This window comes from Microcaecilia unicolor, chromosome 1 (genome assembly GCF_901765095.1).
Source record: "Microcaecilia unicolor chromosome 1, aMicUni1.1, whole genome shotgun sequence".
Lineage (NCBI taxonomy): Eukaryota > Metazoa > Chordata > Amphibia > Gymnophiona > Siphonopidae > Microcaecilia > Microcaecilia unicolor.
The window spans coordinates 427,960,533-427,984,459 of NC_044031.1; the positions used below are offsets into that span (position 1 = coordinate 427,960,533).

At 43.5% G+C, this 23,927-nt stretch overlaps 1 protein-coding gene across 1 annotated transcript in view; it reads right to left on the reverse strand.

Moving 5' to 3' along the window:
• The window catches only part of LOC115460313 (biogenesis of lysosome-related organelles complex 1 subunit 4-like), a 61,881-nt gene that overhangs the window by 21,618 nt on the left and 16,336 nt on the right, over positions 1 to 23,927 (reverse strand). The window contains exon 3 of the mRNA XM_030190103.1: positions 22,353 to 22,454. Within this exon, the coding sequence (XP_030045963.1) occupies positions 22,353 to 22,454 (102 nt within the window). The remainder of the gene's footprint in view (positions 1 to 22,352; positions 22,455 to 23,927) is intronic.

Genomic DNA, 23,927 nt, shown 5'->3' on the forward strand with positions numbered 1-23,927 from the left:
AGAGTGCAGCGGCTGCCAAAAAAGCAAACAGGATGCTAGGGATTATTAGGAAAGGGATGGTGAATAAGACCTAAAATACTATAATGCCTCTGTATTGGTCCATGGTGCAACCACAGTGTTCAGTTTTGGTCACTGTAACTAAAAAAAAAAAAGATATAGTGGAATTAGAAAAGGTTCATAGAAGAGCGACCAAAATGATAAAGGGGATGGAATTCCTTTCATATGAGGAAAGGCTAAAGAGGTTAGGGCTCTTCAGCTTGGAAGAGACAGCTGAGGGGAAATATGATTGAGGTCTACAAATCCTGAGTGGTGTAGAACAAGTAGAAGTAAATCGATTTTTTTTACTCATTCCAAAAGTACAAAGAATAAGGGGACACTCAAGGAAGTTACATGGAAATACTTTTAAAACAAATAGGAGGAAATATTTTTTCACTCAACGAATAGCTAAGCTCTGGAATTCTTTGCCAGAGGATGTAGTAACAGTAGTTAGTGTATCTGGGTTTAAAAAAGGTTTGGACAAGCTTCGATGCTGAAAAGGCATTCGACAGAGTAGTATGGGACTTTATGTTTGGAATATTGGATGTGTATGGAATAACAGGGTTCTTTCAGGAGGCAATTAGAGCATTATACTATCTTCCACAAGCCCAGGTGTGGGCGAATGGAATATTGTCCCCTCCCTTTCCCATTTGTAGGGGAACAAGGCAGGGATGCCCACTATCACCTTTACTATTTGTATTAACTTTAGACCCATTGATTAGGAATATCCAACAAACACCTGATGTAAGGGGAGTTAGGATGGGCACGGAAACTTTTAAAATAGCAGCATTTGCTGATGATTTATTAGCACATGTGACTCAGCCAGAGGAATCACTACCAGCCCTCATCGAGTGTATGGCAGAGTATGGCGACTTCTCAGGCTTTAAGCTCAATCTAGAGAAGTCTGAAGCTATGCAGAGGGAGGGAGCCCAAGTTAGAGATTGGCAAAGACAATTACCATTAAAATGGGCAGCGGAATCGTTCAGATATTTGGGAGTGCGCTTAACTATGGATATAACTAATCTATATAAGATCAACATAGAAAAACTGTTACAAGACACCAGCAGCTCTTTGGAGAGTTGGAATCATTTGCCTCTGTCATTAATAGGAAGAATCAATATGTTCAAAATGATTATATTCCCAAGGTGGCTCTACATATTGCAGGTATTACCATTGCATATCCTGGGTAAGGACATTAGAAAGTTAAATAGAATAATCCGAAAGTTCCTTTGGGGGGGGGAAGAAATCAAAAGTTCGCTTTGAATATTTGTATGATGGATGGACACAGGGGGGACTGGGATTACCCTGTATAAAACGATACAATCAAGCATGCCTGTTGAGACATCTTAGGGATTGGCTGCTCAATACCAACCAGTATACCCCGACTAGCTGGGAGAGAACACTATTTGAGCCTTGGCACTTGAATTTTATATTGCAGGCCAAAACAAAAAACTTACCATTAAACCTCCGAAAAAGTATATTGTTAAGGCCAATGAGAAGCATATGGCGATTGCTCATGCAGATATGGAAGCAAAACCCCAATGTTAGCGATCAGCTACCAATTAAAGGAAATGGGGACTTTCCACCCGGTATGGAGAAAGGTATATTCGATAGGTGGTCAAGGGCGGGGATTACCTTACTTGAACATCTAGTTAATGAGGAGGGAGGGTTGTATGGCTTTCAGGATCTGCAGCAAAGAATGTCTTTAGCAAACCAGGATCATTACTCATACAGACAACTACATCATTACTGGGGCAGTATGGACCAAGAGGCAATAGGCGCGAGGCTCGGTTGTAGACTTCGGGAATTCTTAAAGGGAGATGCACACGGGCAGGTATCAATATCGAGTTTACATAGAGCTTTAGTAGCATTGAGTCCCCCCCGTACCTATGAGATACTTAAAGAGGCATGGAGTAAGGATTTGGGATACGAATTGAAAGGAATAAATTTTGCAAAACTGATAAATGATATACCACATCAAGTAGGTGGGGCAGAGTTACAGGAGAGTCAATATAGGGTAATACACAGGGGATACATAACACAAAACCAAGCAGCAAGAGCGGGTTGGATAGGCGAAGCTCAATGCTCCAAATGTAATAGAGAAAATAATACCTTTTTGCATGCATTCTGGAAATGTGCTCGAATAAAAATATTCTGGAGAGCTATACAGAAGTATATCGAGCAGATCATAGGGCAAAGATTGCTCCCCTCCTGGAGAGGAGTGTTGTTGAACAAAAGGAATGCATATGGGATAACAGACAGCTATATAGGGCTATTTTTATGTAAGGCATATGCAGTGGGGAAAAAATGCATACTTAAACACTGGATGCAGGAAGATCCACCTTCCTTTTGGTACTGGAGAAATAGGATGCATGAATTGATGCTGTGGGAGGCTAGGACGGCCTTTGGTAACTCAAAGAAAAGAAAGGAGTTTATCAAAATATGGAGTAAGTACTTGCAAAACATATCCCATAAAGCACGAAGTGCGGTACTAAATAGACTTGGAACGCCTTAACCAGTGGGGTGTTTGGGAGATTAGCATTTCAGGATGTGAATGGGTATAGTCCTGTAATAGATATTGAAAAAGATTAGGTGCTATGAAGTTAAAAATGATCACTGTAAAGATGTCAACCCCCGGGGGGGGGGGAGGGGGGGGGAGGGGGGGGAGAAAATGATGATGGAAAATATTGATGAAGCAGTTATGATGTATGTATGCAACAGTGACTTGTTCTTAGGTTAATGAGCTGTTTGAATTTATGAACCATGTTTATAATGTTTATTGTCATCAATAAAAACTGTTGAAACATAAAAGGTTTGGACAAATTCCTGGAGGAAAGAATCCATAGTCTGCTATTGAGACAGACATGGGGAAACAACTGCTTGCCCCAGGATTGGTAGCATGAAATGTAGCTGCTAATTGGGTTTCTGCCAGGTACTTGTGACTTAGCTTGGCCACTGTTTGGAAAACAGGATACTGGGCTAGATGGACCACTGGTCTGACCCAGTATGGCTGCTCTTATGTTAACTGAGCTTAGAATGATTCCTATTATTGAGTCTCAAACATTTAAAGGCTCACCTGTTCAGCTAGGCTTTTGCCATTACTTAAAAAGAAAGAAGAAGTGTAACTTAATAGAGCAGTCTACTTTATTTTATGTATTTATGTAATTGTTTTTATTGGCTGTGTTCATCAATTATGAATGTCTGATTGTATTCCACCAAGGAATATAGGTAAAATAGAAATGTGATAAATAAATATGACAAGGTGGTGACTAAGGCCAGAAGGATGCTTGGCTGCAAAGAGAGGGATATAAACCACAGGGGAAAAAAAGGAGAAAAGAATTTCCCTCTACAAGTTGTTGCATTTGGAGTACTGTGTTCAGTTTTGGAGTACCTTGCCAAGGACATAAAAGAAAGCCATTCAGAGGAAAACAACCCAAATGATTTAGATTCTGTGAAAGAAGATGTATAAGAGACTTGAATATGTATATTGTGGAGGAGAGGAGGGACAGGGACTATATAATACAAACATTTAAATGTCTAAAAGTATTAAGGAACACAAGAACCTTTAAAAAAAAAAAAACAGAGGCTACAGAACTAGAGGACAAGAAATGAAACTGCAAGGAGAGAAACATAAAAGTAATATCAAGAATAGTTTTTCACGGAGAGGGTAGTGAATGCCTGGAATGCTCATCCACAGGAAGTGGTGGAGTCAAAAACAGAGACAGAATAAAGAAATGGTATAAACACAGAAGTTCCCTATATGCCATGAAGATGGAATAAAAATATGGAGCATTTTTACTCACAGTAAAGTTTAAAGGGGAAAAAAAAACACATTATGAAGGGTTAGATTGGAAGGGCCATGCTGGTCTTTATCTGACCTCATTTACTATCCCCCCCAGTTTACTAAGCCATACTAGAGGCTGTCGTGCGTTAATGCCAATACAGCCCCATTCACTTTGAAAGGGCTGTGTCGGTATTGCCGCATGGCTTAGTAAACAGGTGGGTATGTTACTATGTTAAGAAAAGGTATGGCATGTGATTAAACTAAAAGTGAGTCTATACAGGAAGTATTCCTTGTAAGCAGGAGAGTTAACTTATCAAAATTTGAAGAACCTGAGTTTTAAGACTGTTTCTTAATGAGATGATCAGATCTAGGGTAGGTGCTGCCAGAATCAGTCATCAAAAGTCAGAAGACCATGCTTTTGTAAATAGGCTGCCACAACTACAAGGCACTTTGTGAACATCGTGGGAGCTGAGGTAAGTTTGACAGGGAAGACTTTGTATTGAAAGTAATGACTTTTCATGCAGTGGGGACGAATTGGTATAGGAGTACAGACATTCTTGAGATCAATACAACCAACCCTTTTTGGTTAAATATGGTAAAGTAGTGTATATCACAGAGGCCATAGCAAGGTGCAAACCCTCTATATTTCTAGTTTTTATTTTAATATAGTTATTTTGCTTTCCTTGAGCAGATCTGGAATTGCAAGACAACTATAAAACTGTATTTATTCTGGTAACTACCTCTCTAAGGCTATAGAAATTTGTGGTTTGACAGTTGGCCTATGCTAACTTGTGATAAGTTGCTGGTCAGCAACTAAAAGCCAGAGACTCCTATGACTAAGAACACCTGCAGTATCCAGATAAACAATTAGAAGGAAAAGTAAGTGGGTGTGGGTGAAATTGTATGCTCAGCAAGAGGGTGGAGGGGGTTAGTATAATGACTATGCATAACAAGGACATAGGTCAACCCATGAAGACTTATGCTTTATATGACAGGCATTAAACTGTCAAAGAATTTGAAGGAATAAATGATAGAAGTTGATGGAACGTGCTGGAACAAGACTCACTATAACAGGAAATTGAATATTCTGGAAAGATGCATATTCATTAGGTAGGATTGGTAATTATAATTAAGATAATGAAGAAAGGAAGAAAAAGTATTTAAGAGGAAACAGAATGGAGGATGGCAGCTCCCAGGGAAACTTCTGTTCATTATTTGCTACATATTATACTCTATTGGGATTTTATTTGTTGATATTTCAATAATTACTGATCGGCTTCTTTGACAATCTGAATAAACACTTATTATGTCTAACACTTATTTAGTAGCCAGAGTTTTTCTTGCCTGGGGGGGGGGGGGGGGGGGGGGCAAGGGTCCACCCTCCAGGAGACCTCCAGAAGGTTACTCCTGTCTCAGAGGCAAAGACAGAAGTAGACAGTAGTATGCATTTTGAACATTTCTTCTAGGAGAAAAAGGGTGAGGGCCCTGAAATCTGAAAGCAATGCAATCCTCCCTTCTTCAGGATGAGAGTCTCTGAAATAAAACCCCCGATTCCTCTCTGAAAATGGAAGACTTTCAGTTGCATTGGATTGGAGCTGGGTATGGTACTGCAAAAGATGAGACTAGCTGAGAGGCTATCCATTTTGGAAGTATGGACAAAGTGGAGGTGACACCCTGATCCAGTGACGTTGAGCACCTAGGATGATACTGTCATCTTCTATTCCTGAAAAGAAAACCGTACCCAATTCCACAACAGCAGGGCAAGATGTAGGTTGAACAAAGACTGACAGTGTTTGGATGATTTAGTCAAAAAGATAATGTTTGGGCTAAACATGGGTTGTCTGTCTTAGCTGCTGTCCTTCCCTCACATGAGCCTCAGAGTTGAATTTGTGTAACAAATAGAAGTACTTTTTCAGAAAAGAAAAAGGTCTTCTTTACACGTGCAGTCAGGACAGAATACATATATTGCACCATCTGTAGTTGCTGGGAAGCAATTCTTGCAGAGAGCATGTCATCTTAAATTTATCTTAAGTAGTCCAAGAGCCTGGGACCTTCCTTGACAGTATATTAGAATAGTATCTGGGGTTTTTTTTTTTGCTTTCTTCTATGCTGATTCAACAGTTATGAAAAAGATGCATTTTGTTGAATCAAGGTGTTGGTTGTACCTTGTATTCATAGTATAATTTGTTGAAGACTGGCTGTATAGACACTGGAATAAGTCACATACAGGGTTTGTGTTCTTGCAGTAAACTGAAGATTAGAACCATTACAGTAGCCTTTTGAGCTTCTATAAATGTTAGTAATCTGAAGACAACAGATCTAGGCCCTGCCTCTTGTTGGGTGGGGGAATGAAATTTGTTTGACATCCTTTATAGAAATATTAATGTAAGGAGAGGCATTTCCTGTAGGAGATGCGGATGAGCTGAAGGAATTCCTTTGGCTAGTTCCTTCCCATGGAAGGAGTCACATAGGATACATTGCAGATTTCTATAGTCTTGCAGAACAGTTTGAGAATATTGTGAGGAGAAGGAATCCAATAGGAAAACAAAACTATTGGATTCTGAGATTACCATAGTTCTCTTAGCACATGGATTGAGAGGCTTGTGGTGCAGTATGATCTAATACTTCACTCCTGGAATATCCCTGCAATAACTCTTGACAAAATTCATTGAATATTTTAAGAAAAAATGAGTGAGGCTATTTCTGACAGAGACAAGGAAAGAGATAAGGAAGGCTCATCTTTCAAAGAAACCAAAACTGGAGTGGAAGTTAGTGGCTTCTTTGTACAAGTTAGAACTTTTGAAATCTCCTGTGCATAGCTAGGAAGGGAAGCACAGTCTTAAGCTCATATAGGAGATGTAGAAGGTATCTGTATAGGTTCTGTGGTGAATGCTTTATGGCACAATCGGATGGGCTACACTGAGCTGAGAAGTGTTTGAATACGACAGCACAGGGATTTTCTCTGCCAAAATCAAGGGCAAGTGTCTTAGGTGATGCCTGCATACTCTCTAAAGAGATATGGCTCTCCATTATCTTTTACAACAGGATCTTTCAAGCCACCGCATGAGTGGATGAAGGCAACAGTGAGGGTTGACAATCTGCTGAACTCTATAGAACCAGCTGACTTCTGTACTGAAGAATGTTTTTCTTCAGTTTCAGCACCCTCTTCTGCCTCATAGGTCTCAAGAAGCTGTTAAAGATTATTTTCTCAGGCTCCCAGAGACATCCACCTGCACTCTTTCCAGTCTTCCTGATGGTAAGCTGGCCCCAAGCAAATGAGACAGTCTCTGAGCCTCACTGTTAGCCATCTTGCTTTCACAGTTAGACCCAGGTTATACAGTCTGAGCCAGAGCCGGTGGTGGGAGGCGGGGCTGGTGGTTGGGAGGCGGGGATAGTGCTGGGCAGACTTATACGATCTGTGCCCTGAAGAGGACAGGTACAAATCAAAGTAGGGTATACACAAAAAGTAGCACATATGAGTTTGTCTTGCTGGGCAGACTGGATGGACCATGCAGGTCTTTTTCTGCCGTCATTTACTATGTTACTATTTAATAAGAAAATAAAATCTAATGAAAAGACGGCAAAAACAGTCAATAAAACAAGAAAAGAAAGCTCTTCAATCATGCTGGAAAAACTATTTCAGTATCTATTCCGCAGAATCACGAAAACAAAACTGAGCAGAATGCTGCACACAGGAAGAGCTGTGCGTGCTCTGAACTATACACTAGGTTTAAGATCTGAAAAAGCTGTTCTGTGCCAGTGCCAGATGACATCATCCATTTGTATGCCTGATTCAACCTTGTTTGTTAATGAATATAAAGATATCTTTAAAAAAAAAAAAGACTGTAGAAAAAGCTCAATAAGTTATTATATTATGAAAATATACCACTAAATGCATTACAGGTTTCTACATGCCACCACCTGATGGCACTTAATACTGACATTTTTTAAATTTTATTTTATACAAAACAAAATACAGAAATTCTTTGTATCAGCCCCTGGGAAATCACAGGCTAAGAGGTCCAGAATAAAGAGCAGAATAGCTTGTCTCCTCTCTTTTCTGTCTGCTTCAGTCTCACCATCTTCTTGCCAGACCCCTGCAGGACAATTTTAGTTACTATTAGCATATTGTTTTTCTTCTATGTCTTTTAACCACTTTGGGGGTAATTCTATAAAGTAGGTGCTAAAACTTATCCATGTAAATGTTCAGAACACTAGCATATACACACATGCTGAATAAGCACCTATGTACTATTCTGTAAATATGCACTTATCTTACATAGCGCATATGTACAGGTGGGCGTACACACTGGCAGAATTTGGGCATAGCATGGGTGAGGTGCACATTTATGCACACAGCTTATAGAATACTGTTATGCACGTTATCACCAGCATTCAGATACATACACATGCCAGCTCAATAGCTGGTGTAAGCGCTCACACTTAAGCTCATATATGCCAGTTACACTAGTATTTGACAGAAGTAGGTGCACACTTTCCTTTATAGAACAGGCTCCTAATAGGTGCCCAGATATAGAATTACCCTTTTCTGTAACTTCAGGTGTCTTAAATGTGGCAAGGGTGTAGGTAACTTCCAGTATTTTGTAAATTATGAACTTAATTGGTATCCCCGCCCATGCATATATCCACCTTGGATGTAGAAAGTGAAGTTACTCAGCTGTAGCTGGTGCACTCTAAGGACAGCAGGACATGCATTCTTACAGATGGGGGAAGTCATCCAAAGCAGCCCGATGCAGAAACTTCTCAGCAACTTTCCAGAAGCATTTAGAAGGCCGCATCACATATACGTGCGCGACTTCTTGCTCACCACTACCACCAGGCAGTCTATTAGAAAGCTAACAGAATACAACTCCTATGTGAGTATGTAAAAATACACGTCCTGCTGTCCTCAGGGAAAACCTCCTCAGGTAACTTTGCTTTCTCCAAGGACAAGGACAGTGTATTCTCACAGATGGGAATCTCGGCTATCAGGTAACCTGGGGGGGGGGGGGGGGGGGGGAGAGGAAATAACAAGGCCTGCACAGAAACAAATGGGCCTATGGGGAGTGGAGTTGGATTCTAGACTCCAAATACATTCTGAAGAAGAGACTAATCAAACAGACTGTCATATCAGGAGTCTTGCTCTAGGCAATAATGAAATATAAATGTGTGGGCTGATGACCATGTCACAACTCTACCCACCTCCTGTATGGAGGCTGACCTCAAGTGGGCTACTGCCAACCATGGTTCTGACATGAGCCATGACAGGACCTCCAAGAGTCAGCCCAACTTGGGTATAAGTAAAGGAGATACAGTCCGCTAGCCAATAACCTTTAGTGCATTAACTGATGGCTGAGCCATCCTGTTAGGGTCAAAGAAACAAAAAGCTGCATTGACTGTCTATGAGTTTTAGTCTGGTCCAGATAGAAGGCCAAGGTCCAGACTAAAGCCCATAAATGGGTAGAGCTGCAAAATAGTCATCCAGTACAAAGCCTGTGTGCAGTGCGCTTTCACCAGAATGTTGCCAGAATGACTAATTAAAATGGAACTTCGACACTACTTTAGAAAAGAACTTAGGATGCGTGCGAAGAACTACTCTGTTGTGATGAAGTCTTGTGTAAGGTGGATCAGCCACTAGAGCCTGAAGCTCACCGACTCTGTGAGCTGAAGTAATCATCACCAAGAATAAAAACCTCCAGGTCAAAAACATCAGGTGGGAGATTTCTGGTGGAGTCGCCAATGCTGAAAAGATGTGAGTAGTTTCACTATGCACCCATCCCTGCCAAACCCGGGTTTTGTGCTGCTGCTGTGAACATTTAGAAATTTCTGATAGACAAACACTCCAGGGAAGCATTCCAGTCATGACAATGCCACGGGTGTTGAAAAATAAGAGCATACCATCGATATAAGATCTGTACCACAGCAAAGCCCAGAGGCCAAGAGCTGAAACAAATGAGAACCAGATAGAAGTGCACCGGCTGTGGAGCTCCAGTCCAACAGGATTTCGGAGGTGAAGTTGTCGGAAGACGCTATGGCGCTGGTGTTTCAAGAACTGAGGAGTGCAAAGTCTGAAATAGCTGATATGGTGGTAAGTACACTGGAGATAAAACTAGAGGCAATGTAAGAGCGAACTGAGCAAATAGATGGCAGACTGCTTCACGTGGAGGACCAACAGGATAAAGCAGCAGAACTGACCAGGTTGCTGCATAAGCAGGTAGAGGCTTTAACAAATAAAAAAAACATGTTGTGAATAGAAGCAGGTGCTCCAATCTGAGAATATTTGAAATCCCAGAGGGTACAGAGGGGTCTCTCCCAGTATAACTTGTGCAAAAACTACCGAGTTAATGCTTCCCGGGCTCTCCTGCACAGCCAATGTATGAAGTGGAGAGGGCCCATAGGGACCTTTGTCCTCGTCCAGATCTGAATCTTCCACCAAGGGTGTTTATTCTGCTTCTTAATAATACAGCATTTTTAGAATATATCTGAAGATGGTAAGGCAACAAAAAACCTGCAAATATAAGCAATGGGACCTGCAGATTTTCCAGATCTCAATGCAGAAACGATGAGAGGGCTCAAAGAATTGTGGAAACATATGCAAGCCCTGTCAGCTAGAGGTATACAAGCAGGGATTTGGTACTCAGCGAGACTGGTTATTTTTAAAGAAGGAAAGTGTAGGTTTTTCAAATCTGAGATGGAGATAGAGGCATTCAGCAAATTGCTGGATTACGCCAAGAAACAAAGAGGAGACCCTATTTGGAACTCCCAAACTGCTACAAAACAAACATTGGGGCCCTTGCACCTTAAGAAACGCCCAAAGATGACCTCTCTCAACCACTCCCATAAAATAAACATGATATATCAAAATCACAACAGGATCTGAAAACATCACTGAGGTGGAATGGGATTCAGAGGAAGAGACCAACCACCAACTCCCTAGAGGAAGAATCTTGTTCTACTGGTTCAAAGGAACTCTGGGACCCAGCAACACCAAGAGTCTATACTAGGACTGGAAGGAAAAGAGATGGAAGTTGAAACAGGGAGAGTAGCCTATGGCAAGAACCTTATGGAATGACCTATACCTGCCATGGTCTTTGGACATTAGTACCAGCAACATGAATGTTTAGAGACACATGGGTGATACTGCGAACACAGACTGACAGCGGTACTAAAGTGTTTATCAAGCCTCTTTAATGGAGGTATAGAGGGTGGGGGCGAAAAGGGGAATGAGAATACAGGGTGTGGGGAAGAGGGGGAAAATTATGTGGTGGGAGGTACTCTGGGTATGGGAGAATGCTTCAAAAATGTGGTGGAATAGTAGAGAGGCTGGATGTAAGACTTCTAATAAGGATATAAGAATACATGGTAAATGAGAAGCTCCAATTGGCAACTTGGAATGTGGGAGGGGTTGATCACCCAATTAAGAGGAAAATATACTAAAACGTTTCACAGACTTGCAAACAGATATAGCCCTCTGCAAGAAATAAAGTTGGCTCCAGGGGAGAGGCTGAAATTAGAAATTGGGGGACATTTACTATTGTTCGGGAGGTTCTAAATCAAAAGGGGTAGCCATATTGATGAGTACACACATCCATTTTGTGGAATGTGCTACTTGGAGGGTGTGGGGGGGGGATACTCAGGGTAGATTTGTATGGGTCTCGAACAGAAATGATAGATGGGAAGTCACACGTCACTGTGTACGCACCCACTGGTACTAAGGGTACTTTCTTTGGGGACACAATGCAAATCATTAGGGACAAGGTGAAGGGCAACATCATTATAGGAGGAGATATGAATGTTACGTTAGGCAAAGATGACAGATCAAAATGAAGGAGTCGGGAGGAGATAAAGGAGGGATGTCTTAAGACATCTCAGTAATTACTCCTTGGAGGACCTATGGAGGGTGTTTAATCGGAACAGAATTCACTTATTACTCAGGAAGCCATTTCACATATTCAAGGCTTGATTACCTATTTGTGAAAAAGAAAAATGTGGGACAATGGAGGTATGTCTCTATCCACCCAATTAAAATTTCAGACCATACACTACTTATGCAAGAGGTAGAATTGCAAGGAGGGGAATGCAGGAAACAATGAAGAGGTAATGTAGGGTTGATAACCCATCCAGAGACCCCAAAAAATTGATGTTAGCGAAATGGAATACTTGTCTACTACTACTACTTATCATTTCTATAGCGCTACAAGGCATATGATACGGGTGAGGTGTCACTTGGGGGCGTATTGGAGGCTGGGCAAGCACATATGAAGGGTATACTGATTCAGGCAGCAGCTAGGGATAAAAGAAATATGGTAAAAAAAATAAATAAAAAAGACAAGACCTCATTGAACAACTAGCAAATCTCCAGCAGGTGCATGAAAGAGACCCCTCCAAACTTACTGCAAGGAGATTTAAAAATCTCAAACATCAGATAGACTTGATGGAAATTAGCCGAATCAAATATTTGATGAGATGCATGAGCTGTAAACTGCCATCACAGCATCTCCACTTGGCAGTGCAAACAGCATAGCACAGCACTACCAATGAGCCACTGTGATCTGACACCCCCACCCCCACTTTTGAAGTGTGCTACAATTCATATTTTCTCTCATGTATGGTTTGCTTATGGTGACCATATGTTTATTGTTTGGTTTGTTACAATTTGATTAGTTAACATTTTTTTTGCTGCTTTGTTACAACTTTCACAAGACACTTTCCTAACTTCTATTACACTGTCTTATAAATATAGAAATGTGTTGAAAAATAAATGAAAGGTTTAGTTTTTCTGTTTACATATCCTTGTTACCCCATTAATTCCTACTGAGTAGGCTGCATAAGTGCTCTGTAGCATATATAAAAAAAGAGTGGGGGCATATGGGCAACCATTTGTAGCATCTTCCCTCACTTCAAACAGCTTCTTTCAACCAGTTCTCAGTGATGGTGATATTAGGAGAACAATGCTGTATATCTGAAAAAGGATTAGGCTAATAAGCATAGTGTAGCATTCAGTTCAGTATAGAAGCTTACTCTAAAACCCATGTAAAGGCAGTTTATTTTTTTTTCCTGAGATACAAATGGCTCCCGAGCCAGATTTCAAATAGGAAAAAATATGTTTAAATTCAAAGTTGATGAATCTCTTTCTGCCAAAACTCTAAGCAATTTGTTTTATTTGCCATGAAAGAAATGCTGAAGTGTGTGTGTATATATATATATATATATATATATATTACAATCTAGTTGTGGAGGTGCAGCCTGGAACCAAACAAAACTGGGCCTAGGAGGGTAGAGTTGGATTCTACACAAAAATTCTGCACAACTGTCTGACCAAACCAGCTATCATGTCAGATATCCTGCACAAGGCAGTGGTAAGATGTGAATGTTTAGACAGAAGACCAAGCTGCAGCCTTGCAAATCTTTTTGATGGAAGCTGACCTCAAGTGGGATACCGACATAGCTATGGCTCTGACATTATGACACTTGACATGACCCAGTTAGTCCAGCCTGGGCATAAGGGAAGGAGATACAAACTGCTAGCCAATTGAAAATAGAGTATTTGCCAATGGCTACCCCCAACCTGTTTGGGTCAAAAGAAACAAAAAGCCAGGTGGACCCATTCCAGATTGAAGGCTAAGGCTTGTTTGCAGTCTAAAGTATGTAATACACTTTCACTAGGATGGGCATATGACTTTGGGAAAAATGTTGGCAGAACAATTGACTGATTAAGATGGAACTCAGACACTATCTTAGGAAGGAAGTGTGTGCGAAGAACTAATCTGTTGTAATAAAACTTTGTGTAAAGTGGATCAGTTACAAGGGCCTGAAGCTCACCCACTCTATGATCTGAAGTGACCACCACCAAAAACACGATTATCCAGTTCAAATACTTCAGATGATAGGAGTCAAGTGGGTCAAAAGACGGCAAACCTTCTCCATTTAAAAGAATAACACCTCTTAATGGAATCTTTCTTGGAAGCAAGCAAGATTTTGGAGACAACCTCAGGCAGACTCAAGGACTGAAATTCTATACTCTCAACATCCAGGTCATGAGGGCCAGGGACTGGAGGCTGGGATGCAGAAGGGACCCCTCGTCCTGTGTTATGAGAGTTGGAAAACACTCCGATCTCCATGGCTCCTCAGAGGACAACTCCAGAAGAGGGAACCAGATCTGTCTCAGCCAGAATGGAGTGAACAGGATGTGTTCCCCGACTATACCTGAGTTTCAGCAAAGTCTTCTCTATGAGAGGTACTGGAGGAATAGCATACAGAAGACCTTCCCCCCCAATGATGGAGAAAGACATCTGACTAGAAGAACTAGGGAAATTGTTGAGATGAGTGGTGAAAAGATCCCACTCTCGGAAGATCTTGCGGGCTATGGCCACATTACACTGCTCAGTCTGTCGTCCTTGCAATCCAGGTACATTGTTTGTAGTACCATCCTGTCAAGGATGGCCCACTGCCACAACCGTACCGCCTCCTGACACAAAGGGTAAGATCCTATACCCCCCACGCATAATCACAATTCTTCTCTTCTCAATTGCAACCTGATTGTCGATTTGGATGAGAACAATTTGAGTCGGTAGCCTTTAGATCATTCCAAATAGACCTTAGCTGCAGAAGTTTGATGTGGAGAACTGAGCAGACCAAACTCCCTGGGTATGAAGCCCATCCACAGGAGCTACCCATCCCAAGTTGGATGCATCCATTGTCCACACCTTCAGAAAGGTGTAATTTGGAATATGAGTTCCACAGTCAAATTGGGCCGAACAGTCGACCAAAGGAAGAATTGAACAAGCTCTGGAGAAACTTGGACGACAACCGCTAGCTTTCCAGTGGCTTGAGGCCACTGGGAAGCCAGAGTCCATTGGACACTTTTCAAATGGAGGTGAGCCATGGAAGTGACATGCACTGTGGAGGCCATGTGACCTAACAATCTCAACATCTGCCAAGCTATGACCTACCTGGCAAGCAATATCAAGGTATCCGCTCTCACCAGGGGCAGAAAGGCCCAAGTATGCACTGTGTCTAGCAGGGCTCCTATGTACTCAATCACTAAGTTGGGAGAAGATGGGGCTTGGGGTAGTTTACGACGAACCCTAGGAGCTCCAGCACCCGAACAGTTCTCCTCAGACTCTTGCGCTCCTTCCTGCGATGTGCTCTTGACCAGGCAATCGTCCAGGTAGGGACACAGTCTGCAAAGCAATGCTGCAACTACTGCTAGACATTTGCTGAAGATCCTAGGAACTGACCAGAGGCCAAAAAGCAGAATGTGATATCGATAGTGGTGTTTCCCTACTCGAAATCTGAGATACTGCCAGAGGATAGGAAGTATCAAAATGTGGGTATAGGCATCCTTCAAGTCCAAAGAGCATAGCCAATCATGTCCTGAATCATGGGGAGAAGGGTGCCCAGAGAAATCATCTTGAACTTTTCTTTGACCAGGAATTTTTTCAGGGCCTTTAGGTCTAGGATGGGACAAAATTCACCCCCCCCCCCCCCCCACCCATCTTATTGGGCACGAGGAAGTACCTGGAATAGAATTCCCTCCCCTCTTCCCCAGGTGGCGCAGGTTTGACCGCATTGACCGGTAAAAGGGCAGAGATTTTCTCTACTGGTACCTGCTTCTGCTGAGAGCCGATGCATGATGCTCTCAGTGGGCAATTTGTGGGCAATTGGTTTCTGACACCAATGAAGTGCGTAACAGAGGCGGACTATTTGAAGAACCCAACAGTTGGTAGGGGTCATATTTGATGGCAAAAATTCACCCTCCCTTCCACCGGTAGGTCATCGGGATGGTTACTTGGATGGCAGCTTTGCCCTCCTGGAGACAGTCAAAAGCTCGCCCCTTGCTTTGACTGGGGAGCTGGCTGGGCCTTCGGGAATCAGGACTGATGTTGCTGGGTTCATTGGGGCTGCTGGGTAGAGCGGGAAGGCGGTGGAAACCTATGCCTTTGAGAGTAATAGGTTTGCCGCCTAGGCTCAATCGTAAACCTCCTAGCAGAAGAGGATGAAGCTGGAGACTGCTGAGAGAGGGACTGAATGGTGTCAGTATATTTCTTGATGAAGTCTACAACCTCTTCCACCTTGTCCCAAAAAGATTTTCTCCTTGGCACAGTACGTCTGCTAAGCTCTCCTGAACCTCTGGTTCCAGGTCAGAGACACACAGTCATGAAAGCCTAAGTATCCCCACACCCACAGCAGAGAGTTTGGATGCAATACATAGGCGCCCCATATAAGAGGCTTGGGGAGGCTAAGCCTCCCCTGCCCAGCTGTGACCTTCCCCACGGCCCCGCCTACCTCCTTCTCTAAGTGCAGCCCGAGTCGACTCCCGACTCGAAATTACTACTACTACTACTATTTAGCATTTCTATAGCGCTACAAGGCATACGCAGCGCTGCACAAACATAGAAGAAAGACAGTCCCTGCTCAAAGAGTTTACAATCTAATAGACAAAAAATAAATAAAGTAAGCAAATCAAATCAATTAATGTGAACGGGAAGGTAGAGAGGAGGGTAGGTGGAGGCGAGTGGTTACAAGTGGTTACGAGTCAAAAGCAATGTTAAAGAGGTGGGCTTTCAGTCTAGATTTAAAGGTGGCCAAGGATGGGGCAAGACATAGGGGCTCAGGAAGTTTATTCCAGGCGTAGGGTGCAGCGAGACAGAAGGCGCGAATCTTCTGCTGCCGCCGCTTCTGTTGAGCAGTGCAGCGGCAGCCTGCAGCCAGGAACGAGACTACGATCAGCCAGCATAACATAAGAGAAAAAAAAGAAGCGCAGGGCTGCAGCAGCCTTCAGAAATGCGCTGACGGCTCTGCCGGTCTCTGCCCCGTGACGTCAATTTCCCATTCCGGTCTCTGCCCCGTGACGTCAATTTCCCATTCCGGGGGCAGAGGACCGGCAGAGCCGACAGCGCATGTCTGAAGGCTGCTGCGGCCCCGCACTTCCTTTTCTTCTTCTGTCAACGCTCCTGTAAAGAGGCCCGGCCGGAGGGAGAGAAGAGAACGTGGTCACTGGCGGGAAATGGTAGGAGGAGAGAGAGGAAGAGCAGGGGAGAGCCAGGGGACATGGACAAGAGCAATAGAGAGCCAGAGAGCGATAGGAAGAGAAAGAGGGGCCATGGAAAAGAGCAGGGGAGAGCCAGGGACATGGAAAAAAGCAGGGGAGAGCCAGAAAGAGATGGGGAGAGAAAGAGGGGCCATGGAAAAGAGCAGGGGAGAGCCAGGGATATGGAAAAAAGCAGGGGAGAGCCAGAAAGAGATGGGGAGAGAAAGAGGGGCCATGGAAAAGAACAGGGGAGAGCCAGAGAGAGATGGGGAGAGAAAGAGGGGACATGGGCAGGAGAGAGAGAGAGAAGCTGCTGGGGGAGAAACTGGGGGAGACCCTAGCTGTCAGACTGAGAAATGCTGGCTGGATGAAAGGAGGGAGAAAGAGGAAAAATGCTGGAAGGAGGGGGCAGAATGAAGGAAGACGCTGGTAGGGAGGGAAAGAGGAAAGACACTGGAACGATGGTGTGAGAGAGGACATGCTGAATGGAAAAGGGTCAAGAGAGAGAACTGTCTAGAAGGAAGGGGAGATAGAAGGAGACAATGGTCGGAAGGATTGGGAGAGGGTAATGGGTGGAAGGATGGAGAGAGAAAGAGGGATGACACTGGATGGAAGGGTAGGAGAGAAAGAAGGAAGGTGCTGGGCATGGATGGAGGGGAGGGAAGTATATGCACATGGATGGAGGGGAGTGAGGAGAAATGCTGGATATGGATGGAGGGAAAACTGTTGAATTTAAGAGCTGGATCAGGATACTGAAGGACAGGGACAGGGCTACAGATGGTAGATAGGACGCATAAGGACACAGGAGGATGGTGGACACTGCAGAGAAAAAATGTCAAATGGAAAGAAGACACTGCATAAAACAGAAGACACTGGGACCAAAGCGAATAGAAAAACTAAATGATCAGACAACAAAGGTAGACAAAAGTCAGAATTTATTAACTGCAATATGTCAGCTTTTGGAAATGTGCATCTGTGATGTTTTGCATGTAAGTTTCAATTTTTCTAGTATTGCTGCATGCTGAGGTGACTTCTTGAGGTAACTTTCCAGTTCAGTATTTTGCCTTCATATCTGTTGTGTCATGTGTTTTTCATGTGATCAAGGTGCCGTATTCTGCTAGCGTGTAGTATTTTCAGCCCTTTTGGGTTTTTTTTTTGTTTTACTAGGTTGTGCACTGGTGTTTTAGAGCCCGGTGTAATTACAGTGCTGCCTTTCCATGCATAAGGTTGTAGCTTGTCCTGTCCTTGGAATTAGTACTGTTATGGTTTGGTAAGGTTATAAGTGTGTGTTTGCACAAATTTGTGCATAGTGTTTTGCAGATGAGCAATTGTGGTTAGTACATGCTTTGAGCAACCACTTTATTCTTTGACATATGATACATATTTAATATCTAAATTTAATAAAAGGTATTAATTATGACTTATTTTTTACTTATTTTTTTTCTATGTTGTCAGACAATTATGGATGTAAGCCCCACCCCTGGTCCCACCCCCTTTAGCCTCCCCAAACAGTTGGGCCACCGACCGCCTATGATGCAATATCAAAGGTGGCCAGATATTTCCTGCACTCCAACTCTGCAGCCTGCTCCTAAGGGAACAAGTCCACAAGACTGAGTGTACCATGCACCAAAGACTTCAAGTATATGCTCCTGTAGGGCTGGATGCAGTTAATGAGCATCAAGGCCCGATAAACCTCTCACCCAAACGAAACCAGAATCCGAGCCTTTCTACCTGTGGAGAGCTGAGGCATGAGTCCTGGAACTTTTGGCTCATTTGAGAGCAGATTCGATCACCAGTGACCATAAGAACAAGAATAGCCATACTGGGTCAAACCAATGGTCCATCCAGCCCAGTGTCCTGTTTCCAACAGTGGCCAATCCAGTGGTGAGGCAACTTCACCCTCTCAAATCCGGTAGCCTTCTGGATAGGATACTATGGGGCTCATTTTCAAAGCACTTAGCCTCCCAAAGTTCCATAGAAACCTATGGAACTTAGCCTCCCAAAGTGCTTTGAAAATATGCCTCTAAGTATCCACCTTCTTTTGTACAACATACACCGAGAGGGGAGATACCCAATTTTTCATCAGTATCTCTTTAAGGATAGGATGTAATGGAAATATAACCCCTTCCTTAGGAGGAGATTCATAATCCACGACAGATAACATCTCTGTCCTGGGCTCTTCCTCAGCCTTCTCCTTCACAAAACCTATAATGAGAGACTCTTAGGTAGAGATTGATGTCTTGAGGTGGGGAGGGGTCAAAAGTGATTCCATATGACTCCTCCAAAAATATGGATCTTCACCTGATCCCCATGAGGAGTCCAACTCCTTGCAATACTCCAGATGGGCAGAGTGAATCTGTGCCTGCCCCAGATCAGTGGAACCATGTCCATGCACAGGCTCTCTCCCCGGTCCACCTCGGCGCCCCCCCCCCCCCCGTCCACCTCGGCGCCCCCCCATCCACCACTGCGCCCCCCCCAAAAAAAATTTGCACAGCTGGCAATACCCAGGGGGGGGGGGGGGGGCCCGCGGCCAACACATTACTCTCTCCAGGAAAAAAAAATTAAATGATCCCAGGTTCCAATCTAATTCATGTTTAATATGGGATAAAATGCCATAAATAAGTAAATAAACATAAACTTTTAACGTTCAGCACCTGATTCTCAAAGTGGACATATTCCAAACACTATAATGAAAATAAAATTATTTTTTTTCTACCTTTGTTGTCTGGTGACTTTGTTTCTCTGATCATGTTGGTCCAGTATCTGATTCTGCTGCTCTCTATCTGTTCCCTTGACTCCGTTTCCAGGGCTTCCTTTCCATTTATTTCTTTTCTTTCCTCCTTTCTTCTTCATTTCTGGTCCTCCGCATACTTGACTGTACAGTGGATCCAGCTTCTGCCTATTTTCTCCATCCATGTGCAGTTTCTCTCCTCACTTCCATTTCCCTCATCTAATCTCCTTCCTCTATCTTCCCTCCATGTCCAGCATTTCTTCTCTCTCCCTTCCCTCCCCTCCATGTCCAGAATTTCTTTTGCTCTCCCCGCCATCCATGTCCTGAAACTCTCCTCTCTCCCCTGCCCCTCTCTATCCATCCATACCCAGCAATTCTCTTCTCTCCCTTGCCCCCTCTGCCCATCCATGCCCAGCAATTCTCTCCTCTGCCCATCCATGCCCAGCAATTCTCTCCCCTGCTTCTCTCTGCCCATCCATGCCCAGCAATTCTCTCCCCTGCCCCCCTCTGCCCATCCATGCCCAGCAGTTCTCTCCCCTGCCCCCTCTGCCCATCCATGCCCAGCAATTCTCTCCCCTGCCCATCCATGCCCAGCAATTCTCTCCCCTGCCCCCCTCTGCCCATCCATGCCCAGCAATTCTCTCCCCTGCCTCCCTCTGCCCATCCATGCCCAGCAGTTCTCTCCCCTGCCCCCTCTGCCCATCCATGCCCAGCAATTCTCTCCCCTGCCCATCCATGCCCAGCAATTCTCTCCTCTGCCCATCCATGCCCAGCAGTTCTCTCCCCTGCCCCCCTCTGCCCATCCATGCCCAGCAATTCTCTCCCCTGCCTCCCTCTGCCCATCCATGCCCAGCAATTCTCTCCCCTGCCCCCCTCTGCCCATCCATGCCCAGCAGATCTCCTCCCTCCCCTGCCCTCCCGCTCCCATCCATGTGTAGCGATGTCCTTCGCCCCCCCATCCTCCCCTGCCGCTCCCATCCGTTAGTTTAAAATACCTGCCTCTAAGCGCCGCATTATTTAAGGCCTGCCTGCTGCCCATCTCCAGCTGCCTTCCCTGCTTGCTTCTCAGGAGTTCGGTTCTTCGCGCCCTTAGTCCCGCCGCGGGAAAAGGAAATGACGTCAGAATGACATCAGAAGGCGGGACTAAGGGCGCGAACTGAACTCCTGAGAAGCAAGCAGGGAAGGCAGCTGGAGACGGGCAGCAGGGCTTTAAATAAGGCAGCGCTTCGAGGCAGGTATTTGAAACTGACGGATGGGAGCGGCAGGGAAGGATAGGGGGCGAAGGACATCGCTACAAATGGATGGGAGCGGGAGGGGAGGTAAACATGGCGCCCTCCTGCCATGCTTACCTCGTGCAATGGAGCCGGCTCGCCCCGTACAACAACCGGCTCGCAAGAGCTGTCAAAATTTAACAAGCGGCTCTTGCGAGCCGGCTCCAGCACACCACTGTACACACCCTCAATGTTGCCCAGTCCCAGGGACCACTATCAGTGCCCAAGTCAAAGGGAGATGGAGACCTCCTCAATGCTGGTGCATTCCCAGTGGTAGATGAAGTCTAGACAGCCACTGGGGTCGATGCTTCCGGTGCAAATGTCGATGGACCGGACTTTGAGGAGCCAAAAGGTTTTTTCTGCTAGACCTGATGCAGCCTGTGTGTCCTCAGCTGCATTTGTAAACATAGAACAAGAATCAGACTGGTGGTCAGGCCCAAGGTACCCGATGCACCAATTGTATGGGTCTGTGGCAGAAATCACCCCATTATGTTGGGCGCACCTTTTGAAGCCACTGAGGGTCTTATTGGACATCGAAAAACGAATCACGACTAAATTAAATTCCTAAATCTTGAACATCAAAAAGAGGTAAAGCTCAAATCGAAGTTGGCGCTCAGGCCTAAAAGGGTCTGAAAGAACCACGTGAGAAAGAAAGGAAACTTGAAAAGCCAAAAAAACCTAATAAAATAAAGGGAAAGGTACCGAAAACAAGAACTATGAAGAAAATGAGAGAAATTAAGTAAAAAACGCATGGGAAGGCACTGAAAAAGTGACTGTTAATAAGCGCTGTATAGAGAGACCATGAAGATGTGACCTCTCAGGTCTGCAGATAAAAACAGTCTGAGGAACCTGCGCTCATGCAGTGGGATGCTGCTAGAACTTTCTATTTGCTATATACACTAGGCAGCATCCGTACCAGACTCCACTGGATGACATCATCCAGATGTGAGAATACTAATGGCTTGCTCGTCCTCAGAGAAAAGTAAATCACAAATCCAAATACCTAAGAAAACAAAGCACGCAAAAGAGAAATAATCAGAAAAATGTGAACTTCACAAAAGAAAAAAATAACATGTGAGACCAAAATCTACTGTGCCCAGCATCTTGTCTGCAACATTGTTAATCCAGGTCACAAGTACCTAGCAATATTCGAGGCAATGCAATATTCCAGGCAATAGATCCACTTCTTATTGCTCACAACCACAAATGTACAGTGGTCTTCTCAAATCTACATGGCTGAGTTGCAGCGTGCAGAGGAAAAACTGTTTCAATGATGCAGTGATGGAACATAAAAGGCGGAAAAAAAGGGGGAGGGGGGGAAGACACCTAATGAAGGCACAAAATTCCAGGCACCAGAGTACTATTTTTAAGCACCTTGGTAACCTGGTGCCTGGGATTTGTAGAGCCCTGGCTTACACTTTTTTTTTTTTATTAAAAAAATAGCATTTGATAAATAACTCTTGCCACACCAGTTTTTACAATGTTCACATTACATACCTCCAACTTATCAATTTTTCTATAGACTGTTCTCATTTCTGCAGCTTTAGCATGAATCTGAGGTACACTTTCATTCACAACTTGAGAGGAATCATTTCGAATCTGCAGCAAATAAATACATGGGTTACATATCCAGCCTAAATCTTTAATCTACCACATTCGATATTTAGCTTAAAACTTGCTTTAGGTTTTTTAATTTTTTTATTGCAATGTCCAGAATGCTTCTCACAAATTCTCTTCTCAATTTTAAAGAAAAAGGGGACCCAGACTCAGTACACCAGAGAATCTATTGGTTTCTCGGTTTTTAGATCCATATCAAGGTTTTCATACAGAAAAAGACTGAATTTGCAAGCATGGCAACTAATGAAAAAAAACAACAACAACGAATGATGAAAAAGTTATGCTTATAATGAGCTGGTGAACCATCTCATACTTCAGAGTTGACTAGTAAGCCACACAATATCAATGAAATTAACTATCCCCTACCTCTCTAGGAACATAACTGCTTCTTGACTTGGATTCTTAGTCCAAAAGGAGACCGATTCAGCCAGCAGCCTATAAACTCTCTCTTTAAACTTGCGCATCCTTCTTTAGGATTATATTTCATTTCCATTTTGGCTTATATCCTGCCTTTACGATCCCAAAGGACTATCCAAAGTGACTAGAACAATGATGGGGTATGAGGAACAAGAGGCAGCAAAAGGAAACCAGAAAACCACAAAACACCAGTATGGTGCACAAAATGAAATTTACTGAACAGACCTAATGTGGCCATATTTCTGCAAGCACCTGCATCAGAGGTATATGTCTAAAATTATGTTTTGTAATTTTCTGGTATCCTGCTGCTGCCCCTGGTTCCTTAGATGGGAAAACGTATAAACTGAGATCTCTTACAATATGTAAAACCGATTATGTGGTGTATGTCTTACAACATGCCTGCAATAAACTGTACATGGGAAACACTAACAGAAGTTTACATCTCCGCATCAATGAGCACAGATCATGTGCGCCACAGAAAAAGGCTGGAGCTCCTCTAGTCTCTCATTGCAACACTCAATAACATCGTTTTTATTCATTTAAATGTTTTACCATCAAGCGTTTCCCAAAATCATGGTGCTGATCGGGCTAAGAGTTTACTTCAATATGAACAATGGTGGATTCATCAACTTCAGTCTCTAGAACATGCGGGTTTAAATACCAACACTGTGGGCTTTTTTTAAAAATTTGTGTGATTGGTTCATATTTGATAGACAGCTTTTTCTGTTAAAAAGAGTAGACACGTTGCAACGTTGTCCCTGTTGCCTTGGCATGATTGGTTCCTATGTAGTTGGCGTTTTAAATATAATTCACTATATCATACACAGATCAACAATTACTGCTCACTAATCATGATAACTCAAAAACCAAAACCAGCAGTATTATGGTGTCTATATTAGAAAAGGGGGGAAAGTCTCAACTGATGCGGCAACTATTATCAAAGATTTTTGTTGCACGCACAAAAAGTCATCATCAATTAGAAAACCCTCCGGGGGGTTTTCTAGTCAATGATGATCTTGTCCCCTTCTGGTTTCTATA